Source organism: Gopherus flavomarginatus, chromosome 5 (assembly GCF_025201925.1).
Source record: "Gopherus flavomarginatus isolate rGopFla2 chromosome 5, rGopFla2.mat.asm, whole genome shotgun sequence".
Taxonomy (NCBI): Eukaryota; Metazoa; Chordata; order Testudines; family Testudinidae; genus Gopherus; species Gopherus flavomarginatus.
In genome coordinates this window covers 8,298,492-8,320,430 of record NC_066621.1, presented here as the reverse complement: position 1 = coordinate 8,320,430, position 21,939 = coordinate 8,298,492, and the positions used below count along the sequence as shown (strand labels likewise).

The 21,939-nt window shown below is 42.3% G+C and overlaps 2 protein-coding genes across 6 annotated transcripts in view; both read right to left on the bottom strand.

Moving 5' to 3' along the window:
- Positions 1 to 21,939, bottom strand: part of NRAS (NRAS proto-oncogene, GTPase) — a 90,383-nt gene that overhangs the window by 36,438 nt on the left and 32,006 nt on the right. The window lies entirely within an intron of this gene.
- The window catches only part of CSDE1 (cold shock domain containing E1), a 49,878-nt gene that overhangs the window by 2,775 nt on the left and 25,164 nt on the right, over positions 1 to 21,939 (bottom strand). For all 5 annotated transcript variants that reach the window (XM_050954291.1, XM_050954293.1, XM_050954295.1 and 2 more), the window contains 6 exons: positions 20,987 to 21,162; positions 19,974 to 20,086; positions 18,280 to 18,399; positions 17,808 to 17,986; positions 13,645 to 13,808; positions 11,217 to 11,349 (listed from right to left, as the gene is read on the bottom strand). In XM_050954291.1, coding sequence (XP_050810248.1) covers positions 11,217 to 11,349; positions 13,645 to 13,808; positions 17,808 to 17,986; positions 18,280 to 18,399; positions 19,974 to 20,086; positions 20,987 to 21,162 — 885 coding nt within the window. The remainder of the gene's footprint in view (positions 1 to 11,216; positions 11,350 to 13,644; positions 13,809 to 17,807; positions 17,987 to 18,279; positions 18,400 to 19,973; positions 20,087 to 20,986; positions 21,163 to 21,939) is intronic.

Sequence of the window (21,939 nt, the reverse complement as noted above, 5' to 3'; positions counted from 1 at the left end):
ATTCCTTGCCATGCCCACTAGATAGATACATGTACCATGGACTTTTTCCATTCCTTGGCCCATTCCTTAAGCCCATTTCTATAGTGGCCTATGCATAGCTAGTGTGGAACCCAGCTGTGCCACATACAAGAGGTACAGAGTCCTCTGTGCACCCAACTGAAGCTACCATTCACCTGTAGTGCAACCACAACAGTTCTGCTGCATTGGGGGACTTTCTGTGGCCACTCTGGGTGAATTTCAAAAGAGTGGCCATACTGGGTCAGACCAAGGTCCATCTAGCCCAGTATCCTGCCTTGAGACTGACCAATGCCAGGTGTCCCACAGGGAATGAACAGAACAGGTAATCAAGTGATCCATCCCATCACCCATTCCCAGTTTCTGGCAAACAGGCTAGGGATAACATCCCTGCCCATCCTGGCTAATAGCCATTGACGGACCTATATCCTCCATGAACTTATCTAGTTCTTTTTTGAACCGTGGTATAGTCTTCGCTTTCACAACATGCTCTGGCCAAGAATTCCACAGGTTGACTGTATTGTGTGAAAAAATACTTGCTTTTGTCTTAAACCTGCTGCCTATTAATTTCATTTGGTGACCCCGGTTCTTCTTGTTTACTCCTTTCTCATAACACACTTCCTTATTTACTTTCTCCACACCAGTCATGATTTTATAGACCTCTATCATATCCCCCCGTTACCTCTTTTCCAAGCTGAAAAGTCTTAGTCTTATTACTCTTCCTCATATAGAAGCTGTTCCATACTCCTAATTTTTGTTGCCCTTTTCTGAACCTTTTCCAATTCCAATACATCTTTTTTGAGATGAGACCACATCTGCACGCATTATTCAAGATGTGGGCATATCATGGATTTATATAAAGGCAATATGATTTTTTTCATCTTATCTATCCCTTTCTCAATAATTCTCGTTTTTTTGATTGCAGCTGCACACTGGATTGTTTCAGAGAACTATCCACACTGATTTCAAGATCTTTCTTGAGTGCTAACAGCTAATTAAGACTCCCTCATTTTATATGTGTAGTTGGGATTAGGTTTTCCAGTGTGCATTACTCTGCATTTATCAACACTGAATTTCATCAACAAAAGTGTGCACAGCTGACATTCACCATAATGAGGTTGCACATAGCAACCATCAGTCCCTGCAGTTTCCCCCAGGGGAGCTCAACCAAAACACACTTACCAGAATCTCTCAACTGTCTTACCTAGAGACTGTTCTTTGCAATCTATAAAAGGGAAAGGCTCATTCCTCCAGCCTGATACTTAAAGCTTGATTTCAGCTTTGAAATTGACTGGAATGCTTGATACATGCTCTTACTTCTGAAGTCAGAGCACAGTTGAAGTTGAGGGGCAATGTTATATTGATCCACTGACTAACCTCAACAAAAAAAATTTCTGCCAGTTGATCCAAATAATTGGTCTATTATGCAATGGTAAGACAGGGACTGTGAAATACTATTTTTGCCATTTTTTAAATGAATGAAAAAAATAATGTAGATAGGTAATGCCCAAGAATGTGGTTTATAAGACTTTTACATGAAGTTAAACTTATCAACCAGTATGGAGCTTGGTAGAAGCATCTCTGGCAGTCTTGACTATTTTGAGGCATTATTTCCTGGCTATTCAAATGGTGACTGTGACATTGCAGTCTATATGATTTTATAAAAATTTGATGAGTGAATATAACGTAACTGGAATATGCTTCATGCAAAAGACCTCTTGTACGGTATCATTACAAAGCTTATTGTCTACTGATTGTGGTCATTCTATTTGTATAAATGTCTCACTCTTGTATCTGAAACTAGAAATATGAAATAACTCTGAGGGCCTATTGTAATTATGCAAAGTATGGGCCATTAATGGTGGTTTGGAATCTTAATGGCTCATCAACCAGGACAACTGACTGGATGGCTCTGTTTGCAGGCAAGCCTTGCTATGAGTCAGGCTGGGGAATGAAGGCTTGAGGTCTTACAGTTACATATCATGTCATATGAACTGGAATCCATCTTTAACCTGGTGCTTTTCTTAGGGGGAGGTGGAGGAGAGGGGTCTGCCTGTGGAAACCCACAGGGACAAAGGATTCCCGCCTTATGCAAAAGATATATAAATGGGTTGAACAGAACAGAGAGGGAAGGAGCCATCATGAAGAACCCCCTAGCTACCACCTGAGCTGAAACAAGAGCTGTACCAGGGGACAGAATTGTGCTCAGGCCTGGAAGGTGTCCAGTCTGAGGGAAAAAACAAAACAAAAACCTTACTGAAACATCTCTGAAGGTGAGATTATCTGTATTCAGTTTGATTAGACATAGATTTGCGTATTTTATTTTATTTTGCTTGGTGACTTACTTTGTTCTGTTTGTTACTACTTGAAACCACTTAAATCCTACTTTCTGTATGTAATAAAATCACTTTTTACTTATTAACTCAGAGTGTATTAATACCTAGGGGAGCAAACAGCTGTGCATATCAGTGTTATAGAGAGTGAACAATTTATGGGTTTACCCTAAATAAGCTTTATACAGGGTAAAACAGATTTATTTGGGTTTAGACCCCACTGGGAATTGGGCATCTGAATGTTAACAACAAGCACACTTCTGTTAGCTGCTTTCAGGTAAACCCGCAGCTTTGGGGCAAGTAATTCCGACCCTGGGTCTTTGCTGGAGCAGATGGGAGGGTCTGGCTCAGCAAGACAGGGTGTTGGAGCCCCGAGCTGGCAGGGGTAGAAGTAGTCTTGGCACATCAGGTGGCAGCTCCCAGGGAGTGTCTGTGAACCAACCCCTCACAGTGATAAGCAGAATGTGTTTTATCAAGATACTGTGCTCATCAGGAAAGAGACAGAGCTGGGGTGGGGAGAGAGAGGAGTCTCATCTCCCCCCACCACTGCACACCCCAAGCTACCATCGCTACCCCGCATCTCACCCCACTGCCCCCATCCATGCTCACCTGTGTGCATGGCCCTTTGATGGCCTCCTGTGTGGCCATGCAGGCACACACCTTAGAGGGAACACAGGTGAGGCATAAGCTTGCTGGGCTCCCTCAGATTCCTCCATGCTAACAAAAGTTCCTATGAAATTCAATGAGCTGAGGCTCCAGCTCTTTTCCCTTTCTCCTAGATGGATTATTTCTGCACAAAGGAGAATAGGCTCTTTCATTAGGAAGCTGTTTCTCTAGAGGAGTTTTAAAAGGATTGTTGCAGAAGAGTACATTTTTCCTTCTAGCAATCAATTTGTCATCCTTAAAGACAGTAAGCATCACCTGCCAGCTGAGGTAACTATACACCCAGCTCTGAAATTTGGATTAATCATGTTAGTGCAAGGTGGGCATGCATTACAGTCCTTTCCGGGATAAGCAGCTTGAGTGGCAAACACAGCAAGACAGGAAGCCTTGATTTTTGACTTTTACATTTAAATAGATTAAACAAATTAAGAACAGACTTAGCATTGCACAGGTTACGAAAAGAACGGTTACTTACCTTATAGTAATGTGGTTCTTCGTGATGTATTGTCCACACCCATTCTACTCTTGGTAGATATATGGCCAATATAAACAGGACCAGATTTTATCCAGTAGTGTCCACTGCGGATAGCGGTGCACCCTAATGTTCTTGCATCCCCATGCCAGATAAAGAGCAGAGCAGGCCCAATCATCTCCATTTCCTTCACCAATACAGAATTCCAGAGGAACAGGAATCCACAGTAGTGGAGAAGGAGGGTGTATTGTGGAACCCATGAGGACAACACAAGAGCCAGTTACAGTATGTTAAGTAACCCTTTTCAGAGATTGTCCACATGGATGCGCTTCTGGTGACTCAAACCAAAAGTTACGCGTTTCCTTGGCAGGGAGGGTGACAGGACTCCTACTTAGATAATGACTGTAAGACAACCCTATCAAAGCAGGCATCCAATCTGGAAGCCTCTACCAAGTTTAAAAAAAAAAAATCTAGGCTTTGAAGGGTGGCAAAGTATAGTATGGCCCTGAATAGGAGTCGGATTTACAGATACTTCTGCCAGATGGACCCTCGGAAATATTCCACATTGTTTCAGGGCTAGTCAGCAGTCCACTAGTGCTGAAATGAGCAGTCAAGGGCAATAGCTGGGGCTGAGATGCCCCAATATAAAACTAAGTGGAAGAAGTCGTTTTCCAAGTCAGTCTAGTTAAGGCTTTCCTGTTCTGGAGCAGAATGTTCTGAACTTCAGCTGAAAAGCTTCTTTCAGTGGATGTCATCCCATCAAATAGCCAGGCTGTCAGATACAAGAAAGCAGGGTCCAGGTGCATAATCTGATCATTGTTCTGCAAGACTGCTGGGTAAGGCCAGTAAGGTGATGGTAAAAGGTGAATAAGGTCCTAATACCAGAACTGGCTATAACTTGGGCTATCAAGATCAGTCATGCATCTTGCCTCATTTCCCTCAGTATCAGTGGCGATTACCTACTCCTTCCCGTCATCATAATGCGTAGCTGTGCTGCTGTCTGTCAGCCTGGACCATGGATCCCAGGAGTAAAGGCAGAAATGCTTTGTATGCCAGGCAGATGGCTCTGGGCTGTAGATGAACTTCTGAGGGGACCAGAGACCTTGTGTTTGAAAGTGATCTAGATAAGCTCCCTCCACCCCAAAGAAGGATTTGCCACCAGTCTTGGTAGGTATAGGTGCAGAGAAGGGTATTCTGTTACACACCTGAAGAGGGTCTATCAAATTTAACAGGGAGAGGACTGATCATGTCTATGCAGTGTCTGCTGGGTAGACACAGATTTCAACCCTCCTCCCAGGCATGTAGTGTAGGTGAAGTCTGGCAAACTGCATCACATCGGTGTCGTAGATTTTAGTAAACCATCTGACAGTTCCACATGATATTTGCATAAGCAAATTAGGGCAATATGATCCAGATGAAATTACTATAAGGTGGGTGCACAACTGGTTGAAAGACTATACTCAAGAGTAGTTATCAATGATTTGCTGTTACTGGGAGGGCATATCTAAACTGGGTCCCACAGGGGTTAATCCTTGGTCTGCTCTCATTCAATATTTTCACTAAAGGACTTGGAGACTGGAGTGGACAGTATGTTTATAAACTTTGCAAATGACACCAAGCTGGGAGGGGTTGCAAGGACTTAGAAAGGTAGGATTAGGAATCAGAACCGTGACAAATTGGAGAATTGTTCTGAATTAAAAGAGATGAAATTAAATAGAGAAGTGCAAAGTACTTCACGTAGGAAGGAAGGAAAAAACCCAAATACAAATTCAAAGTAACTGACTAGGCAGTAGCACTGTTGAAAAGGATCCAGGGATTACTGTTCACTCAATTTGCGAGCCAAGATATAATACAGTTGTGAAAAAAGCTATTACCGCTGGATGTATTAACATGAGTGTTGTACGCAAGACACCGGAGGTAACCATCCCTCTACTTAGCACTGATGAGGCCTCAAATGGAGTACTGTTTCCAATCCTGGGCACCTCACTTTAGGAAAGAAGTGGACAAATTGAAGAGAGTACAGAGAAAAGCAACAAAAAGGATGAGGCAAGCCGCCTTTGTAATAGATGGTCCCTTACATCGGGGGGGGGGGGGGGTAGGAGGGAGGAAGAAAGGAAATCACAATATTCAGGTTACTCCTAGTCCCAAAGGACCAGTCACTTACCACAGGTCAATTGTACCTTAAGGTTTCTCAAAAAAGACAATACTTGTAGCCAATCCTGAAGTCTAACTAAAAATTGTTAGCTAGGAAAAAAATGAGCTACTTAAAAGGTTAAAGCAGGTAAACATCACACACAGAAGAATTATAGTCTTAGGTTTCAAAGAGTTATAGAAGTTGCTGTAAAGTGCAAACTTTGTGTCCTTGAGGGTTACCCCAAGTGAAGCAGTGTGGGGATCTCTTACTTATACTTAGAAATATTGTCCTCTCCAAATTCTAAGCAGCATAGTGATATGGTTCCTTCTGGTCAAGGACTTATTCCCATCACAGTCTGAACTCTGGTGTACAAATCTTTGTACCTTCCACAACCCCTCTTCACAGGTGTAGGAGCAGCAAATCAAGGTCTTTTGTCCACTGATGTTCTACAAATGGTTCATCTGGTGTCTATAGATCTCTATTAATTGGCAGAACATGACTTGTACTAGTTTACTACAAGTTCACACTTGGTAATGCTTCTCTCCTGATTGTGGGGATTTCCAGTCTCATAGTAAACACTTTTATAGTTACAAAGCAAACAAACACTTAGTGTTACCTTATAACATGGGAGGCAGATATGAGATTAACACATTCAGCAACCCAAAAGCATTTCATAAGAAGTCGAAACACTAAACATTCTTATAAACTTAAGATCTATTTTGACAATTCTAACACAAGTGAACTAGACTGGTTTCCAGTTATCCATTTGTCAGTGTTCATTGAGGCCTGGGCATGAGCTGGCACCTGGTCTGCTAGCATCAGTGATCCTAGGATGTGTTGAGAGATTATTTCCCCCCTTTGTTAGCTATGGTGCAATCCTGTTGGAATACTATGTCCAGTTCTGGTGGTCACAGTTAAAGAATGTTGGAAAACTGGAGAGGGTTCAGAGAAGAGCCATGAGAATGATTAAAGGATTAGAAAACAGGCCTCAGTGATGACTCAAAGAGCTCAACCTATTTAGCTTTATAAAGAAGGTAAGGTGTCTTGATGAGAGAGTAACTACATCGGAAACATTTAATAATGGGGTCTTCAATCTAACAGAAAACAGTTTTAAATGATCCAATCACTGTAAGTTGAAACTAGACAGATTCAGGCTGGAAAGAACATAATTAACAATTGGAACAATTTACCATGGGTCATGGTAGACTTCTAGAAAAGCAACCAAATCTTGATTTTAAGATCTTGGCTCTAGGAATTATTCTGGGGGAAGTTCTATTGCCCGTGTTATACCTGAGGCAGGACTAGATGATCATAATTGCCTCTTCTGCCCTTTTAATCTATGAATAGGTTACGGGCTGTTACAAAAAGAGGAAGGTGATCAATTGTTCTCCACTGAAGGTACGACAAGAAGTAATGGGGCTTAATCTGCAGCAGAGGAGATTTAGGTTAGATATTAGGAAAAAATTTATTAAAAGGGCAAAAATGTTCTGGAACAGGCTTCCAAGGGAGGCTGAGGAATACCCACCCCTGGAGAGTTTCTAAGAACAGGATGGACATTAACTGGTCAGGATAGGTTAGGTTTATCTGCTCCTGCCTCAGAGGGCCTAGACTTGATGATCTCTTCAGGTCCCTTCCAGCCCTACATTTTAAGATTCTATGAGGCCATGTGTCTCAAGAGTCTGAGAGGCCAGTCTCACTGATGTTCTTGAGTGATCTTGATAAACCTCAACTTAATCTCCGTAAGGTAAACCTTCACTGACCTGGAATCTAACATGGCTACTACGAGTGCTAAGTTTTGAGTCTATATGGATTTCTCTTGGACTTTGAGGCCCAAAATGGTAAATAATTTAAGGTTATTTGAATTGAGTTGGTCACATGTTGGAGGTGGGGGAGATCTTCCTTGAGTCAGTCACTCAAGGTACATAGGTAGACCCGGATCCCTTGTCTCCTTAGATGAGCTATCATCAAGCATTTGGCAGATGTGAACATCCTCAGTGCCACAGAAGACTAAAGGGCAGGATCCCACACTGGTAATGAGGTGTTTCTACCAGGAATCTAATTCATCTCACCCACAGGAAATAACCTTCCTGTAAAAATAAAGGAGTTCTGCAGGTTGAGAGCTCTCAACCTTGTGGAGGGAATTATGAAGGCTAGAGTCACCATCCTGAAATTGAAATAGCAGATGAAGGTGTTGAAACAAAGGTCCAGAATGGGAGGCCAATCCCCTTTCTGGGATAAGTAATGGGAATAAAGACTCTTGCCCCTGACTGCCAAGATCACCTCTTCCACTGCTTAGTTGTAGGAGTCAACTGTTCTAACACGGCTACCCTCTGATGTTAATCTGGATCTGTAAAAGCAGCAAAAAGAATCCTGTGGCACCTTATAGACTAACAGACGTTTTGGAGCATGAGCTTTCGTGGGTGAACACCCACTTCGTCAGATGCATGTCATGCATGCATCTGACGAAGTGGGTGTTCACCCACGAAAGCTCATGCTCCAAAACGTCTGTTAGTCTATAAGGTGCCACAGGATTCTTTTTGCTGCTTTCACTGTTTTAACAGTATCTTAGGAGAAGGATCCATGAAAAGGGATGAGAAACAGGGATAAGAAGTAGGAAGGGATTGGAATTGGCTTGGTTACAATTCCTTGGACCCACAGGACTGGGATGACTGAATCCAGATTTCTCAAAAATAAAAGGTGGTTGGTAAAGGGAGCAGAAGCGACTAGATCCTCTGGAGGTTCTGCTAGGCTCATGACAAATGCATCAATGAATGCCAGGGGCAAGACATTGTGAAGCACTAGAGAAAGTCAGTCACTGTTGCTGGAACCTCTACTACTTTCTCAGCAACTCTGAGGTCTCTTGAGGCTGGTAACAGCAATCAGCAGAGAAATAGTGCCTGAAAGTCTGGTCTTGCTTTCTTCTTTCTTGGGGCTGAAACAGTGGCCCAGGGAGCACAGAATGGCCCTAAAGTCCTTCAAGGAATGTATGGCCTCATCCTCCTTTGGATTAAGGAATTTGCTGCCATCAAAGAGAAGACTGTCAGTTGTTTGAACCTCCTTGGGAATCCCTGATGATCAGAGCCAGGGAGTTCTCATGGCCACCAACATAACCATAGTATGTGCTGCTGTGTCAGCCACATCTGGCATAGCATGTAAAGACATGTGGGCTATCAACTGTCCTTCAGACAGTCTTTAGTTACTCTTGGTGTTGAGGTAGCCTATTCACATATGGAGACAGCTGGACAGGAGAGCTTAGTAATCAGTGACATCTGGAGGCTAGTACATGAGGTTGCATGTCCAACAGGTCCAGTCTCGTCTAGGGTTGGAAAGCCACTCCTATGACTTTTCTTAGACCACAGCTATTACACAAGCAACCCTGATAGGAGGTGACAATACAAGTACTCAAATCCCCTTGTAGGGGCTTGACGCCTCCTGTCAGCTCACTTCGATATAGCCAGAATGGGCACTGGTTTGTGCCACAGGTTTTCTGAAGCCTCTAACAGTCATTTATAGGCATGGCAAGGTGAGAGATGTCCTTGAATCTGAGGTTTCTTCTGCACCACTTCCAGAAACATATCTAGAGTGTCTGCCATGTGCTTGATGGCGAGATACTGAAACACCTTGAAACCATTCAAAGGAAAGGAGCTGAGGGATATTTACTGCCCAGATGGAAGAGGATGAGGAAGTGGCAGCAGGGACAACTTCTTCCCCTTCTAGATGTCGTTCCTCTTCACTCTCGCCTTCTGCAGTCTCAGATCCTGGAAAGGCACTAGCTGACCTGGTTGTGATGGTTTATATTGCCTCTTTGGGGACAGTGAAGGGGCCGATGATGCAGGCTTATGTGAATCTGGCTGCATTCCACCTGCCCACATCATCCAGTACAGCCCAGGAAAGTACCAGAAGTTCACCCTGAGAGTCTTAGAATAGCAGGAAAATTTGGAGACTCCAGTAGCAGGCCCAGTGAAAAGTCACGTAGTGTGTTGGGTACCAAAGGCTCAATATCAGGAGACATTGTTTGCAGGTCCACTGGATGCCAATGGTGCTCTTAACAGTTGGCATTAGGATGCCAGAGGGACCCTTCTTTAGCCTTTGGGTGCCCCTTCACTGTTGAGAGCCCTGAAAGAGCAGGGCAAAATCCTTTTCTCTGGCCTTGACAAATGGAACTTGCCCTATTCATATCCATTCAGAATGCTGCTGCAAAGATCATTTTCCTAGCCTGATGCTTTGCCAATATCACTTATCTTTGCATCACTTTACAGGCTCCCCTTCTCTATGGATCAAATGTAACCTGCCTGTCATCTTAAAGACTCTTCACAGCCTATCCCTGCCTTAACTCTGTCTTATTCATCTAGATACTCAACTCTGATTGGCCTATAGTACCAGTTTCTCCCCATCTATTTGTAAAGTTTTCAAAACAAGCAAGCAATTTCATCCTCTCTCCCATGCTGTCCCTTGTGCTTAGGAGAAGTGCCCCATAAGCATCCACAAAGCTACCTTACTACTCTCCATCTTAATTATCTGCCGTGATGCCTCGGAAAAACTTGACAATGGTTAGGCCACTGACATACAACTGCCTATCATGCTTACCAACATTGTCCTGTTTTCTTGTACTCTTCCCCAGGCCCTGTCTATATCCATCTGCAGCTTCTTATCCTATACATTCATTGTGAATCTTTGTGGCACAGACTGTCTTTGTACAGCACCTAGAACCATACTGTCCTGGTCTAAGACTAGGGCTTGTAAACACCACAGTGATATCAATAACTTGCTCAGTATGGACAGGTGACCTACACTTCAGCTCAACTCTGGCATGGCACTCCTTCCTATCTCAGAGGTTGAAGCTGGAATGGCTGCAGAAGCTGGAGTCTCTTGGTTGACAGCTCAGGAGCTTGGGGTGGAATCCCTCTTCACCAAGGTATTCATGGACGACTGAGGTCGAGCTGCATCCTTCCTTTCACTGTCCAGCAAGGCTTCCACAGTACACTCCAGGGGGAACAATTTTCAGTCGGCTTTTTTCCAGTTCTTTGAGTCACTCAGATCTACATACATAGGACATATTGTCCGCAGTAGACTGCTCTCCCAAACAAAATAGACATCAGGTGCCAATTAAGCAGCACTGAGGTTTTGCACAGAGGCAGATTTTAAATCTTGGAGATTTCACTTTGGCTATTTTGCTAGAGCCCTTGTACAGAGGGGAAGGTTTCTGTCCTTAAAAACAGAAGCTGATTAAAATAAGGATTTTGTGTGTACTGCCAACTGGCAACAGGCCTAACACAACTACATACACACAGAAGCAAGTGGATACTACAGAAGTCTCATCTCATTGCTATCAGCAATAAAAAGGAATTAAGATAGCTGGGCCTATTCCCCCACTTTACATCCTTTGATGGAAAAGTGTATGTTCAAGGACATTAGAGAACAGGCACTGCCCCCAATGGATACTGCTGGCAAAAAAGAATCTGATCTCCTGTATTCGGGGTACATGTGCACCAAGAGCGCAAATCATATGGACAATACACCTTGAAGAATCAAGATTTTATTACCATTTCTAGATACTTATAGTAATTTTGCACACTAGGCTATTATCATAAGAGTATACCTTTGAGTTATCCGGTCCCCTTGGTTGACGAAGAACTGTTAGGCGAGGAGCACTGGCATCATCTAAAGTAATGCTCTTTAAACGATTAACAAGTCTATCTGGCCGTGGAGCAGCAACAGCCTTTGCGCCTTCACTGTAACAGAAATGGAGCTAGTTACTTGGAGCACCAGACATTCCCTGGACAATGTACTAACGTTTGGGAAGAAGGCACATGACGTGACAGGGAATTGGATAATTTGTACCAACACAAAAAGGAAATTAAGACTAAAGAAGTCATCTCATTTTGAGATGGTTTCTGGAAAGTACATTATACCAGCCTCAAGGTCCTGTGATATCTACTGCAGCCTCTGGATTCTCAGATGGCAGCAGGGGGCCACAGGGCTTTATCCTCTACAGCTAGCCAGGAAGCTACAATCTTTCCTCTCAATGCAAACCTTCAACAGTCAGTCCATGTGTTTGTCACATCCCAATTAAGCTTAATGCCAGTGCTCAGGAGCCACATGTTGTGGTACAACATGCCAACAACTCTCCAGAATCTCTGGAAAAACAGCTGGCTATTACAGTTGCAGAGATGACCTCAAAAACTTAAACTAAGTGTAAACTGCATGAGTCTGCAGAGCTTGGAACAATAGCTCTGACTAGCATGAGCTACCTATTTATCTCAGAAGGGGTTAGTGCAGATGCCCAGTGATCTTGATATTTAAAGTAATTCCTCACGTAAGAATTAGGGGGGCATGTAAATTTTGCACACAGTCATAGGTCCCCTGAGCCAATGGCTCCTCAGGCTGATGCAGTTAAGGCACATCAATTTCATAGCCAATGGTACAGGAATCACATCCAACCACCTTTCACTGCTCTCATGATGGATCAGATAGCCATACTGAAGCCAGGTGAACTGGAGGCAGGCTTTCACAGTATGAGGTTAAGTGAGACAAACCCATGACTTTCAGGACTACCAAGATTGTAGTTGAGCACCATAACCATTCAGCCACTCCGTATGCAGAGCTTGGAGAAAGCACCACTCCCCCTAATATGGCTGCTGCTTAATGCCCTCTCTTTAGGAATATGCTTGAACTACATCTGGAAGATCCAGCAGAAAGCCTGAATTGCCTGCTTCCTGAGTGGGGGCAGGCCACTGTGACTGCATAACTCCTACGTTCAAGTCATTACATTGGACAAGCAATACTTGACGTTAATTGAAAAACAAAGAGCCTGTTGTCTGGGACCTGGTTATCTAAGACTGATTGGCCCATACCTCTCACAGCATTTAAGAATAGCTGGGAGGCTCTTGCAGGCAGCTTCTTTGTTAAACATTTTGCAAATGGTGGCAGTGTTCTCCCTGGTGGGGCCCTCACTTCAGTGTGACAGAAACAAAGGCTGATTAGCTCTAACTCAAATGCAAGCAGCTTTTTGATTTAGCCTTTGCCCATTTTTGAGAGTGACCATGTGGCTTTAAAGTTTGTGTGTGTCTAGCTGCTACTGCAAAAGGCTTTTTAAAAGTAAAAACTGGTGTATTAATGGTCAGCCATTCAAAAAAATCAAAGCAATTTATTCAAACGTCTACAAATCTCTACCTTGATTTGTGCACTCTTAGCCAGCACAGGGCAGGAAAGTATCTCTTCTCTCCGTGTTCTACACTTGCTTCAGGGTGATTTCTCCCCCAGTTTGACATAGTTTTCAAAAGCTCCCTCAGTGCATAACACTCAGTTTTCCAAAGCACCCAAAATAAAAGTTGTCTGCCTGACACATTTTCTTGCAGTTAATGTCTACCAGTAAGGGATTAGTGGAAAGGGGTTCTAATATATCAGAGCTACAATGAAGTTTTTTGAATATCAGTAAAATGCTAGTCAAACTTTGACCCCAACCCTTGTTGAACTGCCACACATTTTGCATATGTTGTATGCAATGCTGTTGTAGCTATGGTGGTCTCAGGGGATTAGAGACAAGGTGTTTTACCTGGACCAACTTCTGTTGATAAGAGAAGCTCCGTAAGGTTGAAGAGCTTTCAAAACTTATACGGCTTGTCTCTTACCAAGAGAAGTTGGTCCAATAAAAGATATTACCTCACCCACCTTGTCTCATACTTCACTGAGCCCTGTGGCCCATTCTATTAAATCTTGACTTCTAATTTCCTTATTTTACTTGGTTTACCTGTGCTTCCCATTGTAAATTACAATACTAATCCTTTCAATAGGCAGGAATGCTGCTGTCCATCGAATGGCTATTAAGAACAGGGTTTATACAGTGTTTGATAATACAGGAGGCAGTCATATACCAAATGCACCAGTTAACACATTTATATGACATTAAGGTCTGTCATATAAAACAAGCATCACTTTCCCACACAGGAAACACTGTGTTCCCCCACCCCAAATGCAGAGATTTGATTATATGTTCCTGATTAAACCAGATAATCCCAATTCCTCACCAGACACGCCATACATTACAGGCACTGCATTTCCCTGTGCGCTGATTCAGGATCACTGAGAACTCTACTTCATCTCCAGCCTGAAGTTCTACACCATCCTGAACTTCTTTCACATGAAAAAAGAGCTTTTTGCTGTCACCCACTTCATAGTTAATGAATCCAAACTGAAAAACAGCAGTGCAATTTAATTCATTTATGTCATTTCAAATGGACACACTATTGCATTTCAACTCCACTTTGTTTGTATGTTGTATTAAAAAGGGACAGTATAGGCACGGTTTTCAAAAATGGATGCCTAACATCAGGCTTCTAAATCCATAATTTAGACCCCTATTAAGCCAAAGGGCACGGTTAGTGTTGCAGCATTATTGGAAGTTAGGCCTCTTATGGTCCTAACTATGGCCTTACAAGCCTAACTTTTACATATCCGTTTTTAAAACCGGGGCCTAATACTGACCCTGTCATCTTTCTTTGTGGGAACACTTATGGGGAAAACTGAGTTGAACTGCAGACACTCCATCTTAGATGTCTGATATCAGAAAGGGTCCAGAGAAAGCAAATGAAAGGAGGCAGGAGGTAAGATATTCAACTCTTGAGAGTAAGTACACACAATAAGTGGCTGAAAACCTCTATCAGGTGCTCCTATCTACTCTTAATACAAGAAGTGAATGCCCCGTGAAATTAAGGTGGCAACATATTCCATCCTTCCACCTCCTGCACTCATCTCTTCCCAAGCAGATTGTGGATTTTACTGCCACAAGATACTTGCATACAGAAAGTTTAGTATGAAAAAAAGGATTAGACATTTATACGAATAATCTATTGGCAGTGACATTAGCTATGATAAAAACTGAAGGGATATCAGCCCTCATATTTCAGGACACAGTTACCAGTAACTACTTCAAGTTGGAACAGACTTCTCCCATAAGAAAATCATGCATATCAAATTTGAAAGCTTATTTCCAAGATGAGGGAGGATATGGGACTGTCAAGTGGTGCTGTTACCACAGATGTGGGTATGAACAATGACACCATCAACATGTTAAAAAGACCACTTCGAACTGTTTGCATTAATTTGTGTTAAATTAACGTGTATTACTTCAAGACAATGGATTTCTTTGGGACTTGAAAGCAACAATCTGAAAGCTAAAAATAGCCAAAAGTTTGTACAGGAATCACTGAAATGTAATAGTGCTGGTGACTTTTCTAGGTTATCCCATGTGCACATGACTGATACCAGGGTCTTCACTGTCTTGGAATGTACACAGTTCTGTGCAGAGAAGACTTAACTACAGATAATTAGTTGATTGTGCCTAAATAGTAGCATTACTGCAAAAATAAAGTCCTGCAGAAGCTCAAATGCTATTGGGCCCTCGAAGAACACAGAAAGTAGTTCATCATCCACATTTTTTCACCTATGTTGCAATGGTGATCCAATATCCAAATCTTTGTTTGCCAAGATGCTCTTCTGACATGCTCTCAGAACAGTCCTCAGATGGAGAGAGTTTGGCCAGCGATTTGTCCTCTTTGATGGACAGACCGAGGTGCAAACAATTCAGATCTCTGTGGAGCTCTCTTCTCTCTCTCACTCTGGTCATGCAGCACTGCTACTAACAGCCCTGCTGCAGAAACTGTGGCTGAGTTGTGCTCTCCCTCAATTTGGTAGATCTCTGAAGCAGTGAGCTCCATTTGTTTTGACAACATTAAAAAAGGTTCCCTCCTAGCCCCTGCATACAGCAAACAGGGGTATCACAGTCACATCATTGGGGGTGGGGAAGAGGAGAAGATATGCTCCTACACTCAGGTGTAAAAATTTCTGACTATTGCAAGTGACTGCTTGCTGGATGCCACTTTAGTTTAGAAACTTTCTATGGAGACACAGGGCATCAGCCAGTCAAGCCACTTGTTGCATCCAATCTTAGATCCTATCCAGTGCTGTCTTTCCAAAGTTTTCAGAGTTACTGTTGTCATATTTGTCAAAGATTTTGATTACAGAATTAGCTTTGCCAAATCCTGTTAGGACCTACTTCAAGTACTCAGTAGCCAATTCAGTGAAAGTGTAGAATGCATCTCCAGCCATTTGTATGACAGCCATGGGCATTTCTAATGTACACCGTGGTTTCTTTGTTGCATGCTCTTGGATTCTTTCAGCTTGAGCTTCCAGGTGATGCCCTAATTCAGTTTAGTCTGACCTTTTAAGGGCTTGTCTACACTTTGAGCATTGCACTATGCTGCACCACAGCTGCGCTTAGTGGAGACCCTACCGACACAGAGATTCTCCTGTCAGCATACATATTCCACCTCCATAAGAGGTGATAGTTATGTCAATGGGAGAAGCCCTCCCATCAACACAGCACCGTCTACACCAGGGGTTAGGTCAGTACAACTACGTTGCTCTGGAAAAGCTACCCCGCCCCCCGAATGACAGTTATACCAATGTAAGTTGGTAGCGTGGACCAACTTAAGTGTTCCATCAGCATGGAAGAGGGGTAGGGGCACAGGTCAGTCTGTGACTAACAGTTGCCATTGAAACATTATCTTTCCATCTTGTGAAGGACAAGGCTCTGTGGAAAACAAATTTCTGGACTGAAAGCCGCTGCCATTAAGTCCTTCTCTTCCTAGACTTAAATTCAGTCATCTTGGCCATGCCAGCAAGTGTTTTAATGACAGATTTATTGACTGGGCTGAAGAAGTGGTGTGTCTCATCAGAATCAAGTACACCTCTCACAAATCTCCATTTGTTCTTCAACATCTGGTATTTTCAGTAGAGACTGTTGTAAATCTGAGGTTACATGCAGTCCAGTACATAAGTTAATAAGCACCTCTGGATGTAATTCAGAGTCAAATGGGTTTGTCATATTGTTGGTGACATGGCTGGTCAAGAACTATACCATGCTCTTCATCCCTCTTCAATGCAAAGGTAAGGATTTGTTTGTGGACTGTCCTCACTACTTCCTGTTAGGCCACTTCTCTTACCTTTCGCACATTCAAAATATGAAGTTGTGTACTGTCATTTCTAACACTAATGACTTGTGCATAAATGTCACAATTAAAAAGCTAGTTTCTAGAATATTTCAAAGATTAGTACTATATGCCTAGGCAAATTACAAATAAAAACCTACCAAGCAGGCTAGAAACTACATTGTATATACAAAAGCCTACAAATGGAGAAAAATTACATTAGGAATTCTCACACATTTACATCTATTCATTATGCAGTACAAAACTATGGTGCACAACCTATAGCTACTGGTGCGCAATCTTAATTGTGAGACTGATCTGCTCAGCATACGTCAATTGAAAATATAATCACTTGGTCAGAATATTATACAACTAAGAATGATGAAAACAGTTCATGTTATCAACATTTGCAGTATTCTATTTGCCATTTTTGTCACATGCTAAAGTTCCTTTCTGGAAAAAAATACTTGCCCTTGCAAAACCAATGTAAATTTTTCAATACACCATTGTTTGGTAACTTTGATCACCACACACATTAAAGTATTGAAATAAACAACAAACTGCAATCCATCATGTTGGAGGGTTTCAAGAACTGTGCACAAAGTCACTCATTTTGGGTACTGTTGTTTTATCTTCCCCAGAGGCTTATGACACCACTTAACAGCTCTACATATTACCTCATCTAAATGTACTCAAAATAAGCTTTCAAATGATGTGATATGGGTGTGTAGTGTGGGTACATTAAACTCCAAAAATATGGCCCCTTTAGAGAATTGCTGCATGCGTACTGAGGCGGAATGATGCAAGCTCCTATGACTCCTTGGCACAGGGTGACCACATGGGTTAACAGAACAAATGTTTGTGTAATTTTGTTTTCCTTCAAATTCAAGTCCCAGTATTTCAGATCTACACATGTTAAAACCATTTGATGATTACTCATATAGTAGTTAATTATAAGGGTAGTTAGGAAGTCTTTCCCAATACAAAAACTAAGTTCTGGAATTTGTTGACTGGGAGGCTTCGGAATCCCCATCATTGGGAATTTAAGAATAGATAGGACAAAACATCTGATGAGGATGGTCTAGGCTTACTTAGTCCTGCCTCAGTGTGGGGGCTGGACTTAATGACCTCTCAAGGCCCTTTCCACCCCTGCATTTCTAGGATTATGTGAAAACTCTTGTCTCAAAGAAGAATCCACCAACCTGATCTTTCACACATTCCACAGTGGCTCTGCGGAAAGGTGTAATGTTACAAGCCATCGTCTGTTCATTCTGACCAAGGACACAGAGCTGGAACTTGACTGTCTCCCCCTTTTGCAGGCAATCGCCCTTGTTTGCCATCCCCACAATTCCAAATGGATAGACCTCTCCTTTCATCTCCCCTAGCAGAGAGGGAAGGAAAAAAAAACACAATTTAAGATCTATTTCTGTTCTTTCATGAGGAAGCATTTTGAAGTGTTTCTAACATTGGACACAATGGTTTTTCTAGCTAGAAACTTTAATTCAAGTTTACATAAGTTGCTAGTTTATAGTTTACTAAGCTATAGCCAAAGCTCATTGTCAAACTACATCAAATGTGAGCTGAACAGACTCATTAAAAGTAATTTAAACTCTACAAACAGTATGTTGGCACTTTAATGCAGAGAAGTGCCAAGTTAGGTTTGTTCCTGCTTACCATCCTCCATGACCTCAATCATTCCCTGGTATTCAGTCTGCGTGGGATCTACACTCCGCAGGGGACGAATTACTTTACCCGTGTAGACAGTTGGATCCGCTTCCTCAGTGGCACCATTCACTGTAAAACACAGATAGTACACTGTTTAGATTACATAATTTGGAGCCTAGCCCAATGAGACCTTTACCCTGATTGGGGTCATTTGGTAACACTGCAATATTACTAGCAGTTTCTGTATTCAGCACAATACCCGAGACACACAGAATCTAGTAGAGGGATGGGCAAGCGTTAATCAAGAACCCAGAATCTTCTAGAAACTGGATAGCAAACCAAAGAGACAAAGGATTTTCATTCTATCCCATGGCAGCCTATTCAGGAAGGCTGAGTAGATTAGAGCATCCTGAGCCATTCTAATTATTCCCATTGTAGAAGACAGGAATCTGATGTCTCCACAGCATCACTACACTTAAAGCTTTGCAGACACTGATGTCTGAACTGGCATTCCATAGTTTTCATTTCATTTCAAATTCTTCCTACAAGAGCAACGAACATAAGAACGGCCGTACTGGATCAGACCAAAGGTCCATCTAGCCCAGTATCCTGTCTTCTGACAGTGGCCAATGCCAGGTGCCCCAGAAGCAATGAACAGAACAGGTAATCAAGTGATCCATGCCTTGTCCCTCATTCCCAGCTTCTAGGCTTACAAATGGAGGGAAAAAAAGTTACATGAGGAATTCACACACATTTACATCTATTCATTATGCAGTAGAAAAGTTATGGTGCACAACCTATAGCTACTGGTGCACAATCTTAGTTGTGAGACTGGTCTGCTCAGCATGTCAATTGAAAATATAATCCAATTCCAATATATCTTTTTTGAAATGGGCTGACCACATTTGCACACAGTATTCAAGATATGGGTGCACCATGGATTTATATAGAGGCACTATGACATTTCTAAATACTCTTCTGTAAAGCATTTTTTATTCTGCTTAACAAAACCATGACCTCTTACTCCCATGTTCTTTCCACCCTGATCTTCTATTGCTCATCATTTTCTCTCTCTCTCTCTCTCTCTCTCTCACACTCACTCTTCTAGGCACTGAATTTCCTCCCACTTCCGATACCAGGGAAACAACCCTTTCCTCAAATCCTTTTGAGAGATCTATTTTTGTTAGGAATCAGCCCCCCAAAATAAGTGAACAGAATTGAAAGTTTGAGGAAAGTTACCCAAGCAACTCTTCCTCAGGGGCCTCACACAATCTACTTTCTATGTCCCTCTTAGACTAAGCTTTTCATAGCACAGGTTGCCAATTGTCTTGTACAGTCACCAGCACGCTGTCTGTATTTGGTAGACAAGAGTAATCCAATCACGATACAACTCAGGCAGCATACTCTAGAAGCTGGAATCAGGTAAGGGCCACTATCTTTGAGCTGTTGCTGTCTACAGACTGTTCTTGCTTGATTAGTTCCCACCTCTCCTGACACAGCGAGCAGCTCTTTGAGGGATTTCTCCCCTCTTCTTAGAAGTCCTAAAGTGCCCAGCCCAATTCTGGTCTGCTGTGCACCATTATCACAATTTCTGTAATTGTGTTCCTAGGTGTTCTTTAGACTAGAGTTCCACTAACCCAGGACTCCTTACAAAACTGCAAGTGCCTTTTTGCTAAGAGAGAAGTTACCGAACATAGTTTTACCTGCATGTATTTTGTTCACCTTTTCCGCACTGACTTTATTTCCTTTGCCTTTTGACAAGCTGTATTCCACCATGTCCCCAAGTTCCAGGCTATCAACATCACCAGAGAATTCACTGCGTGAGAGAAGTTATACACGTTCTGCTTTAGTTAGATGATCAACAAAGCCACTCACTCAGCAAAGTGGAAAGGATAGCACCTTTACACTTCCGCTGGCTCACCATTTTCATTACTACAAACCTTACAGTCTGGATGCAAGCATTTTGCTCAGTGTTTACGATTTAAGTCTACCCAATAGCCATTTTTATCTCTTCATACAAGAAGTTTACAGTAATCCATTTGGCTCTTGGAACAGCGTGAAATAAATCATGCTTCCCAGGAAGCAGGTTACTGTCAGTAATCCAAATTCAGAGCATGAATAACTAGACTTAATCTGAACCAGCAACTATTAAAATAATGCATTAAATTCTGTATGAAGGATAGACCAAAACTGAGCATCCCTTAAATAAACCCATGTTAAATGAAAGGGCTGTTCCAAATCAAGAGTTTCCCAGCTCGTTAGAAGTCAGGAATTGATCAGAGATGCAGTCCTAAATTCTCTGCTAGGCAATTTACCTGACTTGGGATATTGGTTCCTTACCATTACATATGCTTGCTAGAGTGTCTTCAACCTGCTAGCAGGCAATTAAGACTGATTCAGAAAATAAGTCTGTCATCCCCATTACTCCTAAGGGAAGTCCTCTCACAGAATACTGAAAGCATACCTTTGCCCCAGGAGTCTCAATCTGCATAAGCCACCATCAATGAAGCTCTAAAAAAGTACAATCCTCTAGCTGTAGACAGACTACTAATCTACGGTACAATCTCTGAATACTTAAGATATAGGATGTTAAACAGCAAAGTCTGCAGCAGCCCTGTGGAAGTGGTTAATGAGAAGTTTCTCAGGTATTTGAATTTATGCACACTATGCGTAGAAAACAGATTAACACTCAGCAATATAAAAGGGAGTCACTCACCTGTAATGGAAGAAGATCTCCTTATCATGATTGGCTGTTTCAATAAATCCAAAGTTATCTTTCAGGGTTGCCACATATCCCACAAGCCTCTTGGAGCTGTAGTTGCGACCAAGCATTCTGACTGAAACTGCTGTCTGCGAACCTGTTCTCTTCACTTCACAAACACTGAATTCAACCTGTTTGAGAGAAAGACTTGTCAAAATGAAGAAAAAAGTAACTGTCGTATTTATTAGAAGGGCTTATGAAATGTCTGCACTCTGGGGAGGAACAGAAAGCAGCGTTACTCCAGCCACTACTCTTCACCCAAATAAGGTAAAGTTATAACATCACACAATAAATGAACTAAAATAATCGGCTACAATACAGATGTACAGATTTATCAAACCTTTGCATTTCTGATCTTATATAGATCAAAAACATGGACATTGCTTATAGAAGACCTCAGGAAGCTGGAAGCATTTCAGTCACTACTATGCATATGATGATTTGATTTTTATCAGCAATAGGTATGTACTACTCAGACTTAAAGGCCAGAAGGGACCATCATGATCATCCAGTCTGACCTCCTGTATATATTGCAGGCCAGAGAACCTCAACCACTCACTTCTGCAGGAGGCCCATAACCTCTGGCTGAGTTACTGACAACTTCCAGTTACAGAAAATCCACTATTTACTCTAGTTCAAAGCAACAAGTGATACAATGCTGCAATTCCTCCAATACTCCTGGATGGAGATTATCCAGGCCTGTGGATATGGTCCCATTAAGTGTTTGGCTTTGGTTTTGGCTTCCACCTCAGATGTGATAATTTCTACTTCCTTATCCTTGTCCCCCATTAGTCACCCTGGCACTGTACCCAAGCTCCTCACTATCCCTGTTAAAAACTGACACAGTATTTGTTTAGCAGTTGGTCCAAACCTAGATTATCTATGTTCTCCACCCCATTCTCAACGCT